The following is a 23,250-nucleotide window of genomic DNA, read 5'->3' on the forward strand; positions in this document are numbered from 1 at the left end:
GATCCTAAATGGCCAACTACCTCATGGATGAAAAAAAAGTAATTTATCTGTTTCTGAAAAACAATGAGAAATTATAAACTAATTAACTGTTTGATTTTGTGGAAATAGTTCATGATAATTTGCTTTGGGGTGTTGCATTTTCACGTCTGGTCTCACTGCTTTTAACAAAACACAAAACACAAAACAACAACAACAAAACAAAAAAACTCCCATCAAGTATAAGCTGTTTTCAATAAGTCAGATTTGAATGGATTATCTGCAACATCAATAACTCAGGACACACATTTATTCCTGCATCACAAATAATTTAGGTGTGGAAGTGAGTTGAGTTTTACAGAGAGTATTTGAAAACACTCACAATAGTTTATATCAGCATTACAATGCTGTTGGGGGAAGAAAACCCACAGTCCTCATTATTTTGTGTCGGAATAAAATATCTAAGCAGAGGCTGCAGCATTCTGCGTGACATAAATCAAATGAGTGTCTCACAAAGTTTAAAACAAGAGCGTTCCTTTTTTCTCCACAGAGATTTTCCACAGCGGGAGCAAGGAGCAGTTGAGGGACGTTTATACACAGTTCAGGAATTAATGACAAATATGATATTTAAACCCTGAGTTTTGTAAATGATGCTACTGTAACAATGGTATTGCGCACATACAAAGAAACCAATCCTCTGATGCAGTCAGCATTAAGGCTACATTATGGTGTTAAAGGTGATTAAAAAACAAACCTTCAAAGTGAGCGTGTCCGTACCTGCACATGTCGTTCTCACTGAGTGATGCAGTGTGAGTGAGAGAGAAGCGAGTTCAGTTTGCTTGTGGCACTCTATAGACTAAGAAAAGTAGCAGCAGTGCCATGAAGGCTTTTCTGAAGCCAAAAAACTCAGTGGACTGTTTTCACTGTTTTAATTAGGAACTAATCACTTCTCAATTTTGTTGTCAAAACAAACCATTTCTCTGTAACAGGGCTGGGCTGAGTGTGACTCACGCCATCCAATCTCCCCTCTGTTTTATGAGGCTTCTTATTGTTACTGCAGTTCTGCATTCAAATTGGTATGATGCGTGAAACACGAATTTCAATATCCAGTGGGATTTTTTTTTTCTCCATTTCCATACAGAAAAATCTATTAAATTTAAAAAAAAAGAACAATCTATTCTCCGCGTATAATTTTCTTTTGCTATATTATAGTATTATCATTGAATCTGGATTTTTTTTTTGTGTGTGTGTGTGTTTGTTTCTGAATACATTTTTAATTTGCTGCAGCTCCCCTCCAGCTTTGGAGAAATACACTCTGATGGTTGTCTTTTCTTGACTGCATCATTAAAAGCTGTAGAGCCTGACCTAAAAAAGATTTTAAAAAATAAAACCGCATTCAAACTGCTGATGAACCACCTACAGCACATTCTCTCGACTTGGCCCTGCAATGGGACTCTTACAGGCTTCGTCACTTATTGTTAACAGGTAGAGAATTTTAAACGTGTTCTCAAACAAGATGACCCAAGTTAACGCTACAAGAACAACCACTTCTGCTCCTCGTACATTTTTCTGAACACTACAATACTATCGTGGCTTAACTCGGCTATACCTCATGCATTTCTTTGCACTGTAAGATCTGTTGTCCCTGGTCTCACTCGAAAGTGGAGCAACTTGTCAAAACGCAGAGGGGTCCATCAAAAACACATCTGCCAACTCATACAGATCTTTCAGCTTATAGTATGTCAATCTGTTTTGAAAATATATATATATTTTACCTTTCCACAACTAATGAGACCAAAAATCTTTAAAAAGTGAATTAAATGGATGGAAAAGATACACTGATCAAAGAAGCTTCTGAGAAGTTTGCACAGCATATACCACTAGAGGTAAAAACAATGTCTTAACATCCAAAAAAATGCTGATTGAAGTTTGAGCAGTTTGAGTAACATCAGATGATTTCGTCAGCATCACCATAGCAATTCCAACGTAGTCTCTGATTGGCCACGTCAGTAGACCTATTCAAATCCAGGGCACTATAGTGGGTGATCATATTGGGAACACATAATGAAACTTCATGACAAAGAGAAAGTCAACAAATCTGTTGGAAAACCCAATATGAGAGATGATCGGTCACAAATCCAGTGCTGTGGGACAAACAGCAAGAACAACTGAAAAGATGAAAAAATTACCGCGAAACCTAAGAATAGAATAAAGAAATTCTTATATTAGAAATTCCTTTTAGCAGAACAACAGCGGGCATCTCAAGGCTGAGTTGCAACTTCCTTTTAAATACCTTAAACAAAGACACACTGGCTTTTTCTTCTAAACCTGGTTGATGACATTTTGCATGTTAAATCGATACGTTGGCATGAAATAGTGTAGTAGACCTGCCCCATACAGCATTCATTTAAGCAATAGTGGTAAATGGAAAGTGCATGTTATTTATTGTCTCTTCCAGACAAAATGAACAGTGTAGTAGATCAGACCAGATAGTAGATCAGCTTCCGCCTGTGTAGCACGATGTGTGTATGTGTTTTGACATGCACAGACCTTCAGAATGTCAGGTCCTTGTTGTTTGAAGTTTAACAAACACAAATACGTGTGCAAACGCAAGCTTCCCTTTAGCTCAACCTTCATACAACATGTTTTAGGTTTGTCCAGTTTGTTCATTTTCACTGTGTTGACGCTCAAACTCAAACCTTCCCACAGCCCCAGTATGTACTTCTGGTGTGGTTTTCAGTTTTCTTCAAGGTTATTTCCCAATTTTTGTTATTCCCACATCGTTCTCAGTTTTCCCTCTCTCCAGCGTTCTGGTGTTCTTTTCTCATATCTTATCAAATCCCTTCGTGTTTCTCTTGAGCACTGTTATCTCATCATGTTTCTGTGCACTTCTCTGACTCCGGTCAGTACAGTTCTGTTGTCTCAGTCTGATCTCCTGAATCCTGCCTGTGTCTCATTCTGTTCTGTTTCCCTCCCATGCGCTTCCCTTGTCATGCTCAAGCCTGCATCTGGGTTGTCTTCTTCCATATATACTGTAACCTCTGACATACACTCCCTTACTAATTGGAAATTCAGGCAACAATAAGTTTATTAGAGAGGTTTGAATGAATGTTTAGTTGGGTTTAGGATCCATGTCAATTGTCTGCACTTAAAGGTTATCAGTATAAAAACAATTGACAAAAAAAGCATTTACGTGATAAAGTTATCCGCGCAGAATGTGTAGTCGCATTTTAGCAAGTATTGAACTGGTTTGGCACAGCTCTATTGGAAGATACTGCAAATTATATGGGTTTGCATTCAACTGTTTTGTGAAGTCCTCTGCTGGCAGCAGTACTGCTGTGTATTAGTGCTGAACTTGGCACAGAACTGCTCACAATGAGATTTGTGAGGCAAAGACTCTGACTCCGTTTGAAAGAAATGTGTTTGAAATAACATGATCACAGTTATGTTTGGCTGTTCTGGCCAGCCGCAGGCAAAAACTGGGTGAAAAGGTTACGATCACAGTGAAGGGGGAGACGAGAGAGCTGCTTGAATGACAATGATGGGGAAAGTTTTCAGACTTTGTACGGTTCACAAAGAGAGTGCCTTAATAAAAGAAAGAGTTATTACCAAGGATTCTCACATTCACACAAGGTTGACCAAATCAATGTGTTGCATGTGTGTGAAAGCATGATTACCAGTATTTGAGAGCTGCACAGAATTGTGAGCATCAGAAGGTGTGTGGGATTTCACCTCCTCACCGCCAGTCAAAAATATCTCATTTCAGATGGCTTCCCTGGTGTCCTCACTTTATACACATGGCTAAAGTGATTTTCTATCCTTGTCTTCCTTTGCTCACCCAGGACCGTCTTCGGTGATCAGCAATGACGATGACTCAGCCTCTCCTCTTCATCACGTCTCCAATGGCAGCAACACTCCTTCCTCCTCAGAGATGGGTCCTGACGCTGTAATCATTGGCATGACCAAGATCCCTGTGATAGAAAACCCACAGTACTTCAGGAGCACCAACAGCCTCTTGAAGACGGACACATGTGAGTAAAACAAAAGCTTTTCCCGGCCCAAGTTCACTACTTGTGTGTAAAACACCACCACGTTTTTTAGTCAGATATTAGCCTGTCAGCACATTAACTGTACATGTGTGACACACAAAGGTGATACATCTCCTCTTGCTGTCATGGCAATGACCTTGGAGCGACTGACGATAAACTGTCAAGTCCGAGCAAAAAGAGAGAAATATGTGTGTGTGTGTGTGTGTGTGTGTGTGTGTGTGTGTGTGTGTGTGTGTGTGTGTGTGTGTGTGTGTGTGTGTGTGTGTGTGTGCGTCCATTCATAAATTCAAGATTTCTTTGTGTGACTCATACACCTGCATTTGCAGCAAAGAGCCACAAGCTCTGAAACAGTTGGCTCTGAGTCACAACAGCAAGACTGTTGAATTAGTTTTTTGACAATACCTCAATGTATCTCTCCACAAAAAAAAAAGTATTTGCTTCAGATTCAGCTGAGTGTAATAGAGGGGCAACAAGAAATTGGGAAGGAGAAAGAGAAAAAATACAATATGAGGAAAAACAGGGGAAATGTGGGAGGAAGAAGAAAGAGAAAGGGAGGAACAACCTGAGACGAATCGACTGACAGAGAGCACACAAGGATATTGACCTGGTCCATCAACATGACATTATGATTATTGGCAAGTCGCTTCTATGGGGTTTGGCCTTGTGTTGCAGTAAATTATAGAAGCGTGTGTGTGTGTGTGTGTGTGTGTGTGTGTGTGTGTGTGTGTGCATGTGTGTGCGTGGACAGCTATTTAATCCTTTTTTTTGTGGGGGCTAAAATCTCTTTACACACTAATATTATAGAAAGAATCAGAAAAAGTAAGCCCTCAAATGAATAAATACATAAATATTTGGTGAAGACATGTTTTGACATTAGGCTACGGTTAGACACTTGACTAAATGTTGTGTCTCGTGTTGGTAAGTGTAGTGTTTCACTACCTGGGTGTGTACTAGCTTGACTTTCTATGGGAAATGAGAGAAGCCTAGTCTTAGGTGGAATGGTATTGAATAAAAATAGGTGTAAGTGAACATAATGTTCCCTGTAACATATAGAAACATAGTGTGTACGTGCATGCGTCGAGAGCACAGTGTAGCAGGTATAATAATGGTGAATTGAAGGTCGACCGCTTTTATACTGTGATACAACCAAAATGCCTGGTTGGGATTTTACAGTCTGAGGACTAGAATGAAATTGCTGATAATCAATGAAAGCTAGTCACACACAACTGCTGTGTGTGTGTGTGTGTGTGTGTGTGTGTGTGTGTGTGTGTGTGTGTGTGTGTGTGTGTGTGTGTGTGTGTGTGTGTGTGTGTGTGTGTGTGTGTGTTACAGCCTGCATGTGTGTTTCTAATACACTACGATCATTACAACTATTGCTCTGTGTCCTTCGTTGACTTGTAGACAAGCGGCATCAATACTGAGAGGAGCTAACAGATTATTTGGCACTTGGCCTTTTCAAACCGGCACAATGGCCTCTGATGGAGACAGTTTGGCAAAGTGGCACTAAGATGTGTGCCAGGAACCGAGCTCTTTTTAAAGAGAGGGCCAAACCAGCGTGTGTCTGGTAATGTGAAATACAGGGACCAACCAGAAGCGTGTATGCACTTCTGCTGAAATCATTGTACGATCCCTCTCCAGGCAGCAATAGAGCAACAATGTGATTACGAGAAATGTTCCAAAGTTTCATCTGTGCAACTTTCCCAATAATGACGTCAGATCACTTAACAAGCTCTGAAACACTAAATCATGGAGTTACAGTAAAAAGTGCAGTAGAGAGGAGATCACTAGTGGATCACTTCTTAATTAAAGGTTTCCTTAATACTTCATATCCACTCTCTTTTAGGTGTTTTTTAATTATCTATTTAAAAATAGTTGTTTGAGAGAATGTGAACGTGTTTTTTTCATTCAGTTAGGTTGAGATCAAGCACCATATGTTGCAAAAAAGGACTTTTTAAAAGAGAAAGTATTTCAGCTGCTCCATTCAAGGGTCGTCACAGTCGATCATGTGAGCCGCTTGTTTGATTTTGGCAAAAGTGGCTCTAAATCAGCTGCGATCTCATTTGAAACAGCCACAACTCATTCCTAGTAATGATCACTGTGACGTGGCAGTGGTCATATATGCATTGACACAGGTGGTTATTGTTTTAAACCAAAATCACAAACATATGCCGACGTTGCGGCCATTGCACCATAGCAGGCTTTTGACATTTTACATTGTCTCTTAATCTTTTTCAATTTCTTCTGCTCTTAGCTTCTCTGGCTCCACTGCACAACAAGCTGAAAAATAAGCCCTAACCACAAACTTGTGTAACTCTTTTTAAAACCGTTCTGCATCATTTATTGGAATAATGTGAAGAGCCACAAAAATCAGATGAGAAGAAAAAAAATAAATCCTGATTGAGTTCCAATCTGCCTACGTAGACCTCAAAAACTGAAGGTTGTTTTTCAAAAGTTTTGTTCTGGTTTTAATTAGATTCATGTGCTGAACTGTTGCTTGGCCAGGTACAATAAGGACACAGCGACTTCCTGCAGGCTTGTTTCAGTCCTCAGACATCAAGGTATTAATATTCCCATCAAACTATGGCAATTAGATGAAAGCCATAACTTCTTGAAGGACATCCGTTTTGACGTATAAAATACCTGGACGGCCTTCAGCAGGAGCCTGAAAGTAGAGTGTGTCTTTGTTCATCTTTGTTGTGTTACACCTTCTTCTTGGCTCCGTGTGCATTATCTCTCAGTTCCTCCACCAGTTGTATCCCAGGAGAGCTTTTCAGGTTTGTATTTGCCTGTATCCAGGGAATGGGGATTAACGTTGTACTGGAAAATCTTATTCACCAGACAACACGTGCTCACAGTATTCGAAAACACCCATTTACACACGCACACACACACACACACACACACACACACACACACACACACACACACACACACACACACACACACACACACACACACACACACACACACACACACACACACACACACACACACAGTGTACACAGTTACAAAAATTTAGGTCACATTTAGCTACGGTTCCTGACAGGATGGCATTTAGTTGGGAGCGGTGCCAGAGAAAAAGGAGGTGGAAAACAGAGGAGAGAATCAGAGTCAGGGCATTAATTGCTTGAGGACTTTGACAGAGAAACAGTTTGACGTTTCTGGTTGTCTTCTCCTGAAAGCACCTGTCAAACACAATTGTGACTTTGACCTATCGCAATGCCTGGTTCCAACTACCAAACACACGATTTCCGAGCTGTTCGGGCTGTTTTACGTCAGCGTCTCGGGGTCATGGAAAGATTTCAGTCAGATGAGAGGAGGAGGAACAGAAGAAGTGGCAGATGGCAGACGGGGAATAATTATGTCCCGAGACATTAATTTCTCTGGTTGTTTATAGGATGCTGATTAAGGAGGATAGGTGCGAGAGAGGACTCTGAAGGGAGAGGGGGAGAGACTGACGGGTAAAGGAAGGAAAGGACGGAAGGCAAGATGCCTGATGAAATGTGTTATTCCTCTTTGTGGTAATGTTGTCACAAACAATTGATGAGAAAGACTAATGGGTCAACATGATAAGATAGATCTGTCAAGTTATCGCCAAATAGCAGGAGGGAGAAAACGTTTGGGAGCAGAGGGATGTTTTATAAGGGAAGTGAAGATAATATAATGAGAGTGGATGGAGTGAAGCTAAATGAGGGGAAATGAATGTGGGTGACAAGCATGGAAGACAGGTACTAATCAGGGGAAAATACAGAGTAGCTGTGGAAAGTTTGACAAACGAGGAATCATATTTCAATCGAGGTTAATCATGGACACCTATTGATGGGTACCATGCTCCGACCTGCAGTCTAATACTAAAACCAACTTGGAAAATTCACGACAGATATATGGTTCTAAGAAATGAAACGACTTGATAGTGAAAGTTTGGGGCTGGTATGTGCAGCAATCACGGCAAATTGTTCTGCATATAAATGCAAATAAAAAAATACTTGAAAGGGTGCTTTATAAATCTAACATGAAAGACAAAAACAGCAGGAAATGCTGTAAGAACCATTAAATCTTCCTGCCAAAGAGGAAGAAAAGCAATAAAGGAGGCACTGGTCTGCACACATCAATTTATTTGCTATTTGAGGGTGTTAATTAAGGAGAAGTGGTGCAAGGCCTTTTCATGGGTGAATGCTTATTATACCACCACAGTGGGAAGTGGTGCGGTGAGGTAATTAGCTGGTTAAATGGTGGGTAGCTGTCTTGTGGGGATTTGGGTTTATTGTGTTGTGTTGTCACATGGGAAATTGTGGTGATATGTAACCTGCTACTGCTGTTTTTGAGATGAAGACATAATGCTACGTGGAGGCAACGATAAATAATGTATTTAACCAACACACTGTACTTTCAGTCACACTGACACATTCTGTACCAAGAGATAAAAGCATGTCTTCGATTATCTCCAGTGTGGGAATTTTATAATGACTGCGCTTCCCAACATTTCAAATGTTGAACCCAATTTGCTTTTCCTTTAGTACCACAGGATAAAATACAGTTGGCACTTGTTGATGCTGCAGCTTTAGTTCAGGTGCTCCAAGGAATCTTAATTCAAAAGGCAAAGTGATACCATACAAGGTGTCTTAACTCTATACATGTATCCACAATTATATCTACAGTTCATGTAGAAATATACCCATTTCCCTACAGCCATAGTGATTATGACTCACTTAATTCCACATGCATACAAACATTTAATTGAGTCTGAAAAAGAGTAGGGAAAGAAGAAGCAAAGCATATTTAATCCTGTCCCTTCCCATATGCATACATGCATGAGTGCAATATTTCTGTATGATCACCCAATTCAGATTTAAAAATGTGTGCTTCTAAATATGTATTTATTTTTTATCATTATTCATTCACCCCAGACATTTAAGAAACAATCTCCTGACCCCTTAAAGAGCAGCTGCTTTTTGATACCCTTGGAAATGTTTGTTCCAACTTTTAAAAACAGCGCTCTAAATAATGCCAAATGTGAAAATGTGAAATCAGGATTGTTATTGAAGCTTGAAAAAAATTTGATTTTATAAATCAACTAAACTTGACTGTGTAGCAGCCGTGAAACTACTTCAGTAACATGTTTATTATTGTCTTAATGGCCACAAGTATGTATTTGATGGTGTTGAATATCAGGTGGAAGCTCATCCTTTATGAGGAACTCCTGAAACCCTTTCATGAAAAGAAAAGATTGTATTGATTTTAGAAAATGTGCACAATTATAATTTATTTTGGTCCCGAAATGTAATTGGCAAATTAAGTATAATTTAAACACATTATTTCAGGAGACAGACACACAAAACCAACAGAGACATACAAGCAGAGGCATGTGTCTTACATAAAGCCCTCACAAAAACAACCCCACCACAGAGATTCAGTGCGTTTTGGGATCTTGCCCATTGTTTCATGATTGGCAACAAGCAATGCTGCATCACCAAACCCTCATGGCATTTGAAGAGTAAAGCCGGGTTAATACAAAGTATGCAACTATTAATTTAATTTGTCTGGGATTTTTTTTTTTTCTGCGCTATCTGTTCTTCTGACAATAAAATCATGGAGAAACTTTGCGGGAAGTACGCCAACATACACACAAATATGTCAAAACATTTTGCTCGTACACACCCTACAAGAGCAGCCATGATGCTTTATTTTATTCTAAACAGTGCCAAGTCCAACTTTTATTTGGACTTGGTGACAACAGATGCATTAATCTCCAAAAAGTGACTTGTGAAAACAGTGTCTACTAAACCTTTTTTAACACGTGGTTCTAAGAGTAACACATTTTTTTTTTTTTACATCATTGCTGTTGAGTAATCTCCTACGTTGACTAATGGGAGCATCAAGCACAAGTGAAAGAAATACTAAGAAGAATAGACAGTGTTATCTGGAGCCTGTGCCCCCAGAAAATAACTGAATGAAGCTAACCAAGAATCAACTCATTGTTCTATTAGTATTCATGTAATTGGGGGGGGGGGAGTAGTTTAGGACTTTACCATCATTGGACTCTACAAACTATTGTTTAGTGTATTCACCCTCAAAGGCCCAAATCGCACAGTGTATCTTCACCTGGAGATGAAATAAAAATTTGGGATAGTAGAACGCTATAATCTGTTCCACTCATCTCCTCAGATGCAAATACTTTGCAGCCTTAACCTAGCTTTAGCCACTTTCAGTTCTGTGGTCTGTGCTCTGCTCGTCTCTGTCTGCCCGTACAATATTGTGTTATATGGCAGAGCTCAGGAGCTTACAGTTTGGATCGATGCTGCTTCTTCTGAGAGCGGAGCTGGGCTTTAATGTGATATTCTGAGTGGACAGCTTTTCTTCAAATGCACCTCTTAATCACATCACACATAAATCACAACTCTGGGTGTCCTCTTTGTGCGTGCGTGCGTGTGCGACTCACAGCCATTAGCATGCATATCAGAATAATGTGTTTTCTTGCATGAAGACAGTTGCACATCTGGCCCGCAATCAAAAGATGGGGCTTAACTGGGTTATAGAGAGGGCGCCATGCTGTTAATCATTCTGTAGGAAAGAAACCTTGCATCATAACCGTGATGTGATGCCAAATTTTCTTGAAATCAGCTGGCAAAGAGTCGCCAGTTACTTAGCAACAGACAGCGAGGCTGTTGACTCTATTCCAGCTGTGGGTGAAAAGGACTCGATTATGTGCAAGCTCTTTTCTTTGGAATTTATTGTACACTAAAAATGTGGAAAGAATCAGCAATTTTGTTAACTTACAGTTGCCTTTGTACGAGATAAACGTGATGAAATATTCAAAGCAACAGAAACAAATCCTAGATATAGAAGGAAATGCATTAATAAAACTATGTTTTTCTTCAAAATGAAATTGCCTGAGTGAAGATAAGATATCCCCAAGAGCAGGACCGTATCTTTATGGCGGTTAACACACAGTTTAATTTATTTTAAACTTTAGAAAAACTCACTCTTTGATACTGTTAGTGTGCCCTGCAGCTGCAGTAATGCAGTTCTTCCCAAACAGCCATAATGTAAACAAGCAGAAGTCAACAGGGTTAATTTATTGTATTTAAACAGTGCTAATAAAACTGAGACAGGTCTGAAGTGATGATAAAACTCATTGTAGGAAGAACTAAGGTTAAGTATTGTTTTATGTATCAGGTAGAGCTCAGAGCGACAGCAATAACATCTGAGATAACTGGTGTCGGTGCCTTTGTGCTGTGTAATTAAAGGCAAGAAGCACACATTATAATACAGATATCATATGTGATCATTACCGTGGAGAGTGCAATGTACGTTATGGTTGATGCTCATTAACAGAGTTCATTTGACATGTGTAGAATAAATACATTTATTGTATTTCTCCTAATATAAATAGATCATGAAAAAAAACGTCTTTAGGTTAACATCTCCAATCAACACGTATATTAGTGAGTAACTTATAAAGGGTTAATACCAAAAGTAATGGTATTACTAAATTGAACTGTGAAGCAACCGATCATATCTAACACATAAAGTTACAGGGACAGACAGAACAGACCACATAAAATGAACTCATTAAATAAAAAATGATGCATGATTAAAGTTTCATGACTGAAGTCTACTTGGCATGATGACACAGCACGAGGCACCTCTCCTATGTATGTATGTATGTATGTATGTATGTATGTATGTATGTATGTATGTATGTATGTATGTATGTATGTATGTATGTATGTATGTATGTATGTATGTATGTATGTATGTATGTATATATATATATATATATATAAAAAAGGATGTAGTGTATCTTTACTTAAAGTGCTTTCCTCTGTTTTTGACAGTCGTCCAGCATATTAAGAGGCACAACATCGTGCTGAAGAGAGAGTTGGGAGAAGGAGCCTTTGGAAAAGTCTTCTTGGCTGAGTGTTACAACCTCTCCCCTGACCAGGAGAAGATCCTGGTTGCTGTTAAGGTAAGCTGAAAGGAAATGATTTGCAAGTTTTAGAGAAAAAACTCATTTCGAAGGCTGAAAAATGTCCAAATCACTCTGCGCACTCTTGATTAAAATCATAAAATAACACAGCCGCCTGGTCTCCTTTGATAAAATGTTTTCTACGGCAAAGAAACTCTTTAACACTCATAATTTCACCAAATGTGTCAATCTTCACTTTATTTTCTGTCATTTTATTCTCTGAAATATGAAATTACTGTTTGACTTGAGAGGAAAACATCTGTATCTACTCCTATAAACTCACAAACTTTACTTTCCCCCGATTTTATGAAAAAGCCCAGACTTTGAAGGTCAGATTGTCTTCGGTAAATAAAATAAATATAACATCCTGTTTGCATTAAAAAAAAAGTATATAACCTATTTCATTTCCAGAGGGGTCCAGTTTCACGTTGAGATATTTTTGAAAACCCCTGGCTCCGCACAACAATTGACGGCACAAAAATAAAAGCCCTTCATGTTGTTATTGAAGGTGAAGTTATTGCCTTCCCAACAATATTTAGCAGTGAGACCTGATACCTGAAATAAATTCCAAATATTGAACCGTTTATAGCAGATAATCTTGTGTTTCTGAAATGGATACGTGACATTTTGAAATACGATGCTTCATATATTGTACCCATCTTCACCTATATTTCCTCCGTTATTGTTAGAAAGCCATTTCTTCAAAGATTTAAAAAAAGAAATAAATAAAAAGACAAAGGTGGAATTGCACTGAAAACCGCTGACTTCCGGGGTCAAATTGAAGGGTTTCCCAGGGCGCATCCTCCCATCACATCTATCTGTCCATCAGTTTCCCATCCAGGCTGCTCTCTGTGCTGGTCCGCAGTGAAACATTATCCCGCTGGTGAAGAACTTCTCATTAACAATACATGACCTGTGAAAGACTATCTTCTCCCCCTGTCCTCTGCTACCCTCCTCTTCCTCTGCTCTCACCTGCAGTACTTTCCCTCTGCTCTCTCTCTCTCTCTCTCTCTCTCTCTCTCTCTCTCTCTCTCTCTCTCTCTCTCTCTTGTCACCCTCACTCTCTCCCTCTCCTCAAATCCTACACCTAATTTCCTACACCTCCTGCTCCTCCGGCTTAGCTCTAAACCGCCTGCAGAAGTACGGTGCCAGCTTAGTTTTAGCTCAGTCTGAGCTCCCTGGAAAAATATGCACCTGAAAATACTGGAAAGCAGAGTTCCCAATCGGAGAGGAGGATGCAGTCTGCATGTTAACGGCAGGAGAACGTTATATAATCAGCACTTACACGCACAAATTGTATTTCTTAAACTGCGGGATGTGGCAGCATGAAGGTATGATGCAGGTCGATCAGTTAATCACGTCATTGATTTCGCTCCCCCAATCCATCAGATTTTTTTTTTTTTTCCAATTAGCTAATGTAAGACTTGCTTACAGCACATTACACTCATCCTGCTGCCTACTTGTTGCTGCGTCAACAAAATGAGGGCGTGATGGAGATTTTTTCAGATAAATGATCACGCTACCTCCACTCACTCCTATTTAAAAGGACTGTGCAGCGAAATCACACAAACAGGCAGTAAGGCCCACTTCAAGTGTAAGACGTGGATGACAAGCTGCTCACTGCACGCTACGTCGACAGATGAAGTTTAATCATTCCGGTGGTACCACAAACACACACGCCACGTTGCATAAATGCAGAGAACTGAGATTCAGATTTCCTCAAAACTTCAACGATAACTAAAAAGCCTACTTCATTGCGTCACAGCGCAGGAAACAGAGCAGTGTCGGCCGTCCTATTTGTTACACAGATGAAGTGACACTTGGCGTGCGGAGAGTGAGTCCAAGACCCTGTCAAGGAAACAAAAGGTCCCGATACGACTCCAGGACATCCAGGCTCACTTCGTTTCCAGTCATTTCTGTTATTCATTTCAGATTGAAGTTTACCATCCAAAACCAGAATAGTCCGTATGACTTCGACACCACTTGCAGAGAAACCGTTTTGGGTTGTTTTTTTTCCCCCTTTTGGAATATTTGTGTAGGCACCTGGCCCTCTCTGATGCAAACCGTGTCAACCGAGGACACAAAATAATTTATTGAAGTAATATAAATGACATATTACACCACATGGAGGGAAGTAAAGTAATATACCAGTTCTGTGAAAGAGACGCTGGAAGTCTTTTGATTATATAATCTTCTCAAGCGCTGATTTGCATTTTCTTTGCCGTCTCTTTGAGAGTTCAGTTCAAATTTGGGCAAAAGTTTGAGGGAGCCTGATTAATAATGTACATGAAGTAGCTCTAAAGAGTTGTTGCTGTTCCTTCCTGTTTTGCCGTCACGCAACATGGTGAGCGAAAAACTGTGATTTGTATCTGGAAGTGTACGTAAATATTGATGTTGTTAAAATACTCAGTATTGTAGTTACATTGCAGTCTGTCATGCATGCTACATTACAGGAACATGCTTTTGATTGTACAGGCCGCCACATTACAATGAGCTGCAGTCTCTAATAGAGCTTAATGGCCCCGGCGTTAGAGTCGACAATCAATCAGCCAGCCATCCATACAGAAGCAAGTTTTACTGTATCTGTATATTAAGCAGAGGCACCATCGATCACCAGCTCGCTTTTACAAATGCACATTCACACAAAAGTATGCACGTGCACACCAGCATGCAAACACACTCGCACTCCTGCAAGTCATCAATCATGAATGCCGAGCACTTCCAATAATGTTGCCTTCGCACATGCAAATGAGTCACTACATTCTCAAGCAAGAGGTTGTTGATTGCTTTTTATTTGTCCAAGGACTGCACTATGCCTGGATGTGATGACTAACAGTGTAATATTACAGCTTTTGGCCGGGGAATTAATGCAACTTTGAGTTCAGCTCGTCACAGCGTGATGGTTCCCGCATAGATGTTTCTGGCTCACGGGAAAGTGTCTGTTGCAACTTTCCCGATTTCAACCTCAATATGTGATGATTAATAGTCGTTGCAATGGTCATTTGATAGAGTGAACAGTTAGCTGATTGAGCCCAGATGTTCGGAGAAAAAAAATAAAAAATAAAACCTTTTTTTTCCCCCCTTTAAGCAAATTTGTATGCCAGGTCTCCTTTGTGCCAGGAGCAGGCAGTGCAACACTCAATATTCATCAATGAAACAAACGATGGCCACGAAGTGTAATAGTGCACAATAGGCATTGTGATGCAACTTTTAAATGATTTCCTCGGTCTTTACAGGCAAATTTCACATCAATTTACAGCAACATCTGTGCTGCTAGATTGTGCCAGCGGTTAATTCTTCTCCAATATCAAACTTCGTATTTACAAAATGAACCTCCAACAATCTGTTTTTTTTTGTTTTTTTTTGTGTTAGTTGGTTTGTAGCAAGATTACAGAAAACAGTATGTCATGAAACGAGTTGGAGACATTTAAACTACTAATTGTACCCGTTTGTATTGCTTACAATCAGTTGGAGTTGATAGTGAAGAGACATGAAGTTGTTGAGCTGTTGTAACTCCTCATTCACATTCAATACAGAAGTGTTTGCATTCTGCTGGATAAAACAGCATAAAGGATAGATGTGTGAAAGGACTATGAGTGATAACTAACAGCGTTAAGATGGTGTTATCATTGTTTTGCACAAGTGAAACTGCTTGGGGACCTGTTGGATAACTCACTAATTGCGCCGAAGAACCAGATGTTGAAGAGAACAATGTAATTAGGCGAACGTGCCCAACTTAATAATAATCTTGACAGTGAAAAATGAAGAAGTAAAATGCACGCTTTTAACAAAGAGACATTATTAATTTAACTAAGAAAAGTAATGTGAAAAAATAAATACACCATATAGTTAAATAGAAATCAGTGTGTCTTACAAGTTTGTAGTCCGAAAGTTAAAAACTGAAAAAGCCACTTTATGTATACCACTCACCCCCAGACTGAAGGCTTGTAACTCTTTGGATCCATCCATGTAAATAAAACCTTATAAATGACTCAGTTATTTCTTTGAGTTTTGGCAATACATACAGAAGCACTCTGCTGGTTGCAGTGACAGATTTGCATTTCACAGAAGGGGGGGGAGACATTGGCCTTTGTGGAAGTCTGCTCACTCCTTGCTGTAAATGGCTTTCCAATATTTATATGTGCAGTGTTACAAAATACATGGAAAAACACCCAATAAAAAATTGTTTCCCACAATCTGGCAACCCAAAAGCTGTTCTTTTGAGTGTTTTCCACTGACCCATATGGTACCATTAATCATTTCAACCATTAATAGGTCCATCAATCACTAACTTTGTCACATGATCTGAAACAGAAACATCATCTTAAAACGCTCTCAGTCCCCAAATGTAAGAATCCATCAGAGGAAAGTTGGTCCAGTCAGCCAACTAACATTTCCCATACATGTTTGATATCATGTTTCAAGTTGAGAATGCAGCACAGGCTTTCATACAGTATCTGCACTGTACTAATCTACTGCCTCCTTTTTTGTATCACATTACGTCTAATGTTTATGACCAAGGCTCTTCTTTTCTGATAGATGATTGGGTGAATACGGGTGGGTGGAGCTGCTTTTGGTTTCAATTTCTGGCAACTCAGCGTTCTTAATGAAGGGTCACAGGTCGTTTTTCTTCGTCTGGAGCTTTCTCACTGACCTGTCCTTGTCCTTTAGACCTGTACTTGTAATAAGAGACTCTGTCGGTTGTTACTACACAGACAGACAGACCGACACAAACACATACACAAGGTGAAAACTCACATATATCCATATCTTACACTGTAGGAAGACAATCAATTATTCATGTAGGACAAGAGGAGCGTTCTATATTTTTCTGCTTTAGATGTGAAATGAATACAGACCCTCGTATCACTTTTATTTCCTGTAACTCACTCGTTTCCTTTCTCTCTCTTTACCTCCTTCACATCATTTTCTTTCTGTTTCTGTCACAAATGCTTGTATTACACAACCTCCCCGACAAATTTCCTGATTCATGCATGGGAGACAAAGATTAGTTTAGAAAGGAACAAGGGAATATAATGAATGTAAACAGTGCTTTGCTTTGTAAAGGCTTTCCTTTTTTTCCAGCTCTGCAATTGTATCAGTCTTTCTTATCTGCCAGTAATTTTATCTGCTGAGTTGTTACAATATAACTTATTTTTATGAGGCTTTTATTTTTCATAGTGGACAACAGCCAGATAAATTAGAGGCGACTGGATCCACGGTGAAAATGACTAATTGGTAATAATATATGTGGCTTAATGTTGGAGATTTTTATTTTTCACTTTTATGTGTGCATGTGTGCCTAGACCCTAAAGGAGGCCAGTGAAAATGCCAGGAAGGATTTCCATCGTGAGGCAGAGCTGCTGACCAATCTCCAGCATGAACACATCGTCACTTTCTATGGCGTGTGCGTGGAGAGCGACCCTCTCATCATGGTGTTCGAGTACATGAAACATGGAGACCTCAATAAGTTCCTCAGGTATGGCTCTCTTCTTTTATTCCTAAGGTGTGAACAAAATCCCAGTGGTTGTTTTTAAATGAATAACATTCTCAACAAAATGCTCTAATGCCGGTCCCTCCACCTGCTCCCTCGCAGGGCTCATGGTCCAGATGCAGTTCTGATGGCGGAGGGTCAGACCACTCGACCCGTGGAGCTGACCCAGTCTCAGATGCTGCACATTGCCCAGCAGATAGCGTCTGGCATGGTCTACCTGGCTTCACAGCACTTTGTGCACCGTGACTTGGCCACCAGGTATGTTTTTATTACTGAATGCTGTGTCATTCTCCATCTTCTTCTACATATCGCTTTATCTTGTTCAGGGTCGTGGAGGTAGGGTTCATCCTGGACAGGTTGCTAGTCCAACACATAAAGATAGACGACCACACACACTCACATTCACACCTTGGAGCAGTTTAGGGTCACCAGTGAACGTCCCCCCAATGAGCCCAAATTGAAAATTTTTTAATAGAATTATATAAATCAAATTTATTAATATTTATATATAATCCAATTTTCTGTTTTTATTGTAAATTATGAATATTAAAAAATCTTCACAATATGACAAAGTACAATGTACTGTATTTTAAGCATTTTTCATTCAATAATCTCAATTGGCAGCAGGTCATTTACGTAAAGATATTTTAGACAGGCACGGAAAGTCTCTTCAAAGGTAAAGATGATGAGAAGTGCAGAACTCTATGAAAAACAGTTTAAGATTTGTGGTAAAACTGTAAGGTGAATGGAAAAATGTAAATTTAAGCTGTATTGTGCCACAAATAGTCATACGATCCAAGGCCATATTCTCTGAGCCAAAGCTCACTTGATGGAGGAAAACTGAAAAACTGCCAATTTGCACTTCCCAAATGTTTCCAGACTGTTGTTCCTTTAAAAGCTGCATAGCGGTACATTTATGGGAATGTCCCCCCAACTGTCTGTGCAACTGTCATCAAATCAATGCTTTTTTTGTTTTGTATTTATATGTTGTCTTGGTTCTTTTGTTAAAGATACATGGCTGTGAGATGTATGGATCATTGAATCCTGTTCAAATTTACATTCCGACCCCAACTTTTTTAAACTGTTGAGTGTTGTCAAACATCTATGAATGAAATAGGTTATGTTACTCAGTTCCCTTGAAATTCTTGGAGGCGGTTGGTCCACAACAGGTAGTATTTATTCATGCGAGTATAATTTGTAAATGAAAAAACAATTTAGTTTGATGAACGAGCATAGTTTGAAGAATAAAACGACCATGAAAAGGATGAATACAGTCAAGCACAAACTCCTGCCTCCAGTAAAGATGGTCTGAAAATCTGAAGCAGATCTTAAGAGTCTGTTTGAGGAACATTGCTACAATAGTGTAGAAATCATTAACAGAATTAAAGAAAAATTCAGTTTGTTGTTTCTGTTGAATAGTAATAAAGTTTTCATTCCGGTCTAATCTTGGTTTGTTAATGAAAAATGCAATTAATTTATTTAACAGAGGACTTTTTTTATGTTGAATATTTATGAAAAACATTTGAAAATGTGTTTTCTTGCTGGGTTTTGTTTGGTAACGTGTTTGTTTCTTGTTCATATAGGAACTGCCTGGTGGGTGAGAACCTGCTGGTGAAGATCGGAGACTTTGGGATGTCCAGGGATGTGTACAGCACTGACTACTACAGGGTAGGTGTATGTGTCGATATTTTTTCTGGCCCTTCTTCCAGCCTCCCTCCTCCCTGCTGCATGGATCTCTCTCTGCTACTCCCTGCATGGGCATGATTGACGGACTCCGACAGAGTCACTGTAAGATGCTTGCTGAGCACAGTGCAGGGAAATTAAACATACATGTGGAGCGCACTGTGATCCCGTGCCGTAAATATTTGAATGACCTCATGTTGAGAGAAAATAATTAGCATGGCTTGTTGCATCGGTTTATGTCATACCATGTGCTGACAAAACAGAAGTGCTGCTCATTTGGATAATTACTGCAGTTTATGCTGCTGACAACCAATATACAAGCAGCCTTTTTAATTATATAATGTATTCACTGCTCTTTTATTAAACAGGTGCTTACTTTGAATTATGAACCGTGTCTTCACATCTGGTAGACAGCTGCATGACGAACAAAGGCAAATTATTTCAATATAAATTTTTGCACAAATTCAATCTGAAACTCCCACAAGAACTAGTTTGATCATTTTTTACTAAAGACTCAGGACATAATAACAAGATGAATGAACAGAATCTATATAATTAGGACTTACACAAACAGTGCAAAAGATATGTCATAGAAAGTTTAATTGATAGTTAATTTTACAGATTGCATCAAGATTATATGAAGCCCCAATTATATTTCTTTAAACATTACAATATAAAACATATGTGACTTTCTTAAAAAAATCACCTGGAGTTCTTTGAGAAGAAAGTATTAAATACATTAAAAGCCACTCACATAAATAGGACTTAATATAATTCGAAACAAAACGAGCTATAGAGGAAATGGTTAAAGAATAAGATTGTATATAAACTCACTGTACATTTTATAGTAAAAGAGACCAAAAATTACAAACAAGGTCTTCTACTTGTCTATGATCCCTTTATTTGAAATGTATCAGGACATCTTAAGAGGTCCAGCACTTAATTAAAGATTACTGGTGAGCATGAGACACAAGGATAGTGCTGTATACCCACAGATTCTCCTGATGGCCGAGGGCTGGGACACTCCACATGTTACTCTATCTTGAGTTTGTGTTTAATGACAAGTGCAAGTAACTAAAACGATAATCCACCTCTCAGCAAATGACGTTTCACTCTATACATTACTGGCTGCATGCTGTATATTGCTCAATCATACTAATGCTACTTGGCTAAAATGAACAGTGGAGCCGTGATAATGCATCAACTGAATTGTTCAACCAGGAGTCCATTGGTTATTGGTAAAGGGGCGGGGCCTGAGTAACACGCGCGGGCTCATTTAAAATGTCCTTGTTCTGTCACACAGCGTGACTTCAACGACCCTGACCAGGTGTTTCATTACTGGGCTGCTTTCCCACAAACTAGTTGAAGTTACATGAACTCCTGTGCGTCAACAACATTTAGCATCTTTACGTTGAGTGGCACTGACTCTCAGGAGTACAGTAGAAGTTTTGTTGTTGTTTTTATTCCACTATGTCAATCTGCCACTTTTCCAAATGGCCAAAATGTATAAATCTGTTAAATGTTATTGGTGGATGGATAGTGACTGTCTTTTTCCTTTTGCCCTTTCTGCTATATACTGTGTGACATGTTCACACTGACAGAGGACGAGGGAGAGAAATGAAAAGAGTAAAACATCAGATGAAATGGAGAAGAAAATCTATTTAGAAATAAAGAACTTGTTTTTGTCAGACATTGAAGAAAAGAGCTGGACTGATGAATTAGATGTTAGATGCAGGATCATGTGTTTTGTCGGAACAAGATTTTTTGGGGGGTTTGGTCGGTTGGTCGGTTGGTCGGTTGGTCGGTTGGTCGGTTGGTCGGTTGGTTGGTGAAATGTCTTTTCAGCAATGTTGTTTGAGGAATTGTTGTTTGGATTTCACTGTATCTTGTTTCCATGTATTAATTTGAATGCACAATTCTGGTTCCAATGAGATGAATGGAATTTGATAGAAAAAGCTGCATATTTCTTGCCTCTCTACTATGGACACAGTGCATATAATTATTGTTATTTTACTTGTCGTATCCTCTTCATTTCTCTACAATTAAAAAAACAAATCAATTATCCACAGAATTATGAAACAGTGTCACAACGCTCAAAACAATGAGACCCTCACTGTTATTCACAAAGAGAATTCACTTTTCATAACTGGGAATAAATTTGGAATAACTGCTTGTACATGGCATCAAATTTAGAATGTGGAAAAGATTAAAGCCTCTCGTCTGTTGCTTTCTTTTGTACTCTGTCTCTGTGTGACGACACACACCCGCTCATCCTCCTCCTCCTCCTCCTCCTCCTCCTGCTTCTTTTCACCCCTCCTCAATAAAGCTAAGTGCTGAGGCTGTAGTCATGACAACGGGCGAAGGCAGCAGTGGCGGTGAGCCTTCGGAGTTGAATCCAAACGTTTCTCAGGAAGAAAAGTAATCAGAGAACTTCTGTTTAGTATGCTGAGGCAGTGGTGGAGGCAGTGGGGGCAGGAGAGGGATGGAAGTGTGGGAGATGGAGGCAGGAGGGTGGCAAAGAGATGAAAGGAGAAAGAAAGGGAGATGGAAAAGAGAGAGATGTGGGGAGCAGCAGGAACAGGGAGCAAGGGAGAGCAAAAGGAGTGGGAGGCCAGCGAGGGAGAAAACAACACCAATACACAAAAGGAGAAAAGGCGAGAGAGGTCTGGAGTCGAGGCAGCCTGTGGAGACGCCAATGCACGAGATAGTCAGTGAGAGGCGAAAAAAATACAGAAGCCACAGCTTTAGTTAAGCACAAAGCCATGTATCAGACAAAGAGCAGGAAACAGCCAGAAATGACAAAAGAAAAAAAACAAAAAAACCAGAGTGGTAGACAGACAGCAGAGAAACAGCAAACAAGTGCAGAGGTACAGGATGGTGGGAGGTAAAAGACAGCAATTCTGTCATGTTTCAGCATCCGGAAGAGACAGATGTATGAGTGCGTTTGTTTGTTTGTGCGCGTGTGTGTGTGTGTGTGTGCGTGTGTGTGTGGGGAGGTGGAGAGTGTAGGGATCCAGTCATGCTTTTGCGTCAGACAGGAGCAAAGATGAGTCATAGAGGAATTGGATTCCCTCCCTCCCCTCCCTCTGTGGTATATATATATATGTGTGTGTGTGTGTGTGTGTGTGTGTGTGTGTGTGTGTGTGTGTGTGTGTGTGTGTGTGTGTGTGTGTGTGTGTGTGTGTGTGTGTGTGTGTGTGGTGTGTAAGGAAATAGAAGCAGAGGCGTAAGACCGAAGGGGCTGCGATGACGTCATTGAATCCCCTGTTACACAATGAACCTGACAGGCACTTCTCAAGACAGACACGATGTCTTGAAGCAAACCTGGAGCCTCTCAGAGTTCCCCCCCCCCACACCCCACCCCCGTCCTTTTTCTTTTTTTTTTTTGATGCATGCGTGTGTTTGGGGTGTGTGTGGGAGGGGCTCGGCTCTAGTTGAAGAGGGACGAGGTGAATACGCTCTGTCAATACGCCACAGCACATCGCTTTCTTTTCTCCCAAAAGTGATTTTATGCCCAAACGTGTATGTTGAAAGAGAGTGAAAGTGAGAGTCCGACCATTTTTACGCTGCTGACACAGGCTGTAACAATAAAACACTGAGAGCGAGGCACGGCTAAACCATCTCCACAGAGCAACTAGGCCTGTTTTATCTTTTACAACCCATCTCTGGGTCTCGACCAACATGGAGAAACAGCAGCCTAATGGATCACCTGGAACAGTTAAATGTGAAGGAGTACATAAACAAACCGCTGCTGACTCCGATGACCACGCTCACATCAACACAAAGGTGATACTGCTGGCATGTGCTACAATCTACAGTGTCGTATTCGCCTTATATAACGCAGCCTCGTTCAGCCAGCTGACTTGATAAAGAATTACTTCTTCTTTTTTTTTAAATTTTGTATCTATTCAATATAAACAAAGCATATAAAGATGTAACATAAACCCACACCTGTTTCAATTTATAATCAACTTGATTAAAATCACATGACCTATCCTACATATATACCATACAAATTATCAGTAAAGTTAAACATAAATCCAACGTCAAAATAACATAGAATTGACTGCTACCATAGA

The 23,250-nt window shown here is 39.8% G+C and overlaps 1 protein-coding gene across 1 annotated transcript in view; it reads left to right on the plus strand.

Moving 5' to 3' along the window:
- ntrk2a (neurotrophic tyrosine kinase, receptor, type 2a) overlaps positions 1-23,250 on the plus strand; it is a gene marked incomplete at its 3' end in the record, with an annotated part of 96,945 nt that overhangs the window by 60,802 nt on the left and 12,893 nt on the right. Inside the window, exons 13-17 of the mRNA XM_080466707.1 lie at positions 3,819-4,007; positions 11,864-11,994; positions 17,301-17,473; positions 17,591-17,746; positions 19,072-19,156. Coding sequence (XP_080322833.1) covers positions 3,819-4,007; positions 11,864-11,994; positions 17,301-17,473; positions 17,591-17,746; positions 19,072-19,156 — 734 coding nt within the window. The remainder of the gene's footprint in view (positions 1-3,818; positions 4,008-11,863; positions 11,995-17,300; positions 17,474-17,590; positions 17,747-19,071; positions 19,157-23,250) is intronic.

This window comes from Lipophrys pholis, assembly GCF_963383615.2.
Source record: "Lipophrys pholis genome assembly, chromosome: 7".
In the NCBI taxonomy this organism is placed as follows: Eukaryota; Metazoa; Chordata; class Actinopteri; order Blenniiformes; family Blenniidae; genus Lipophrys; species Lipophrys pholis.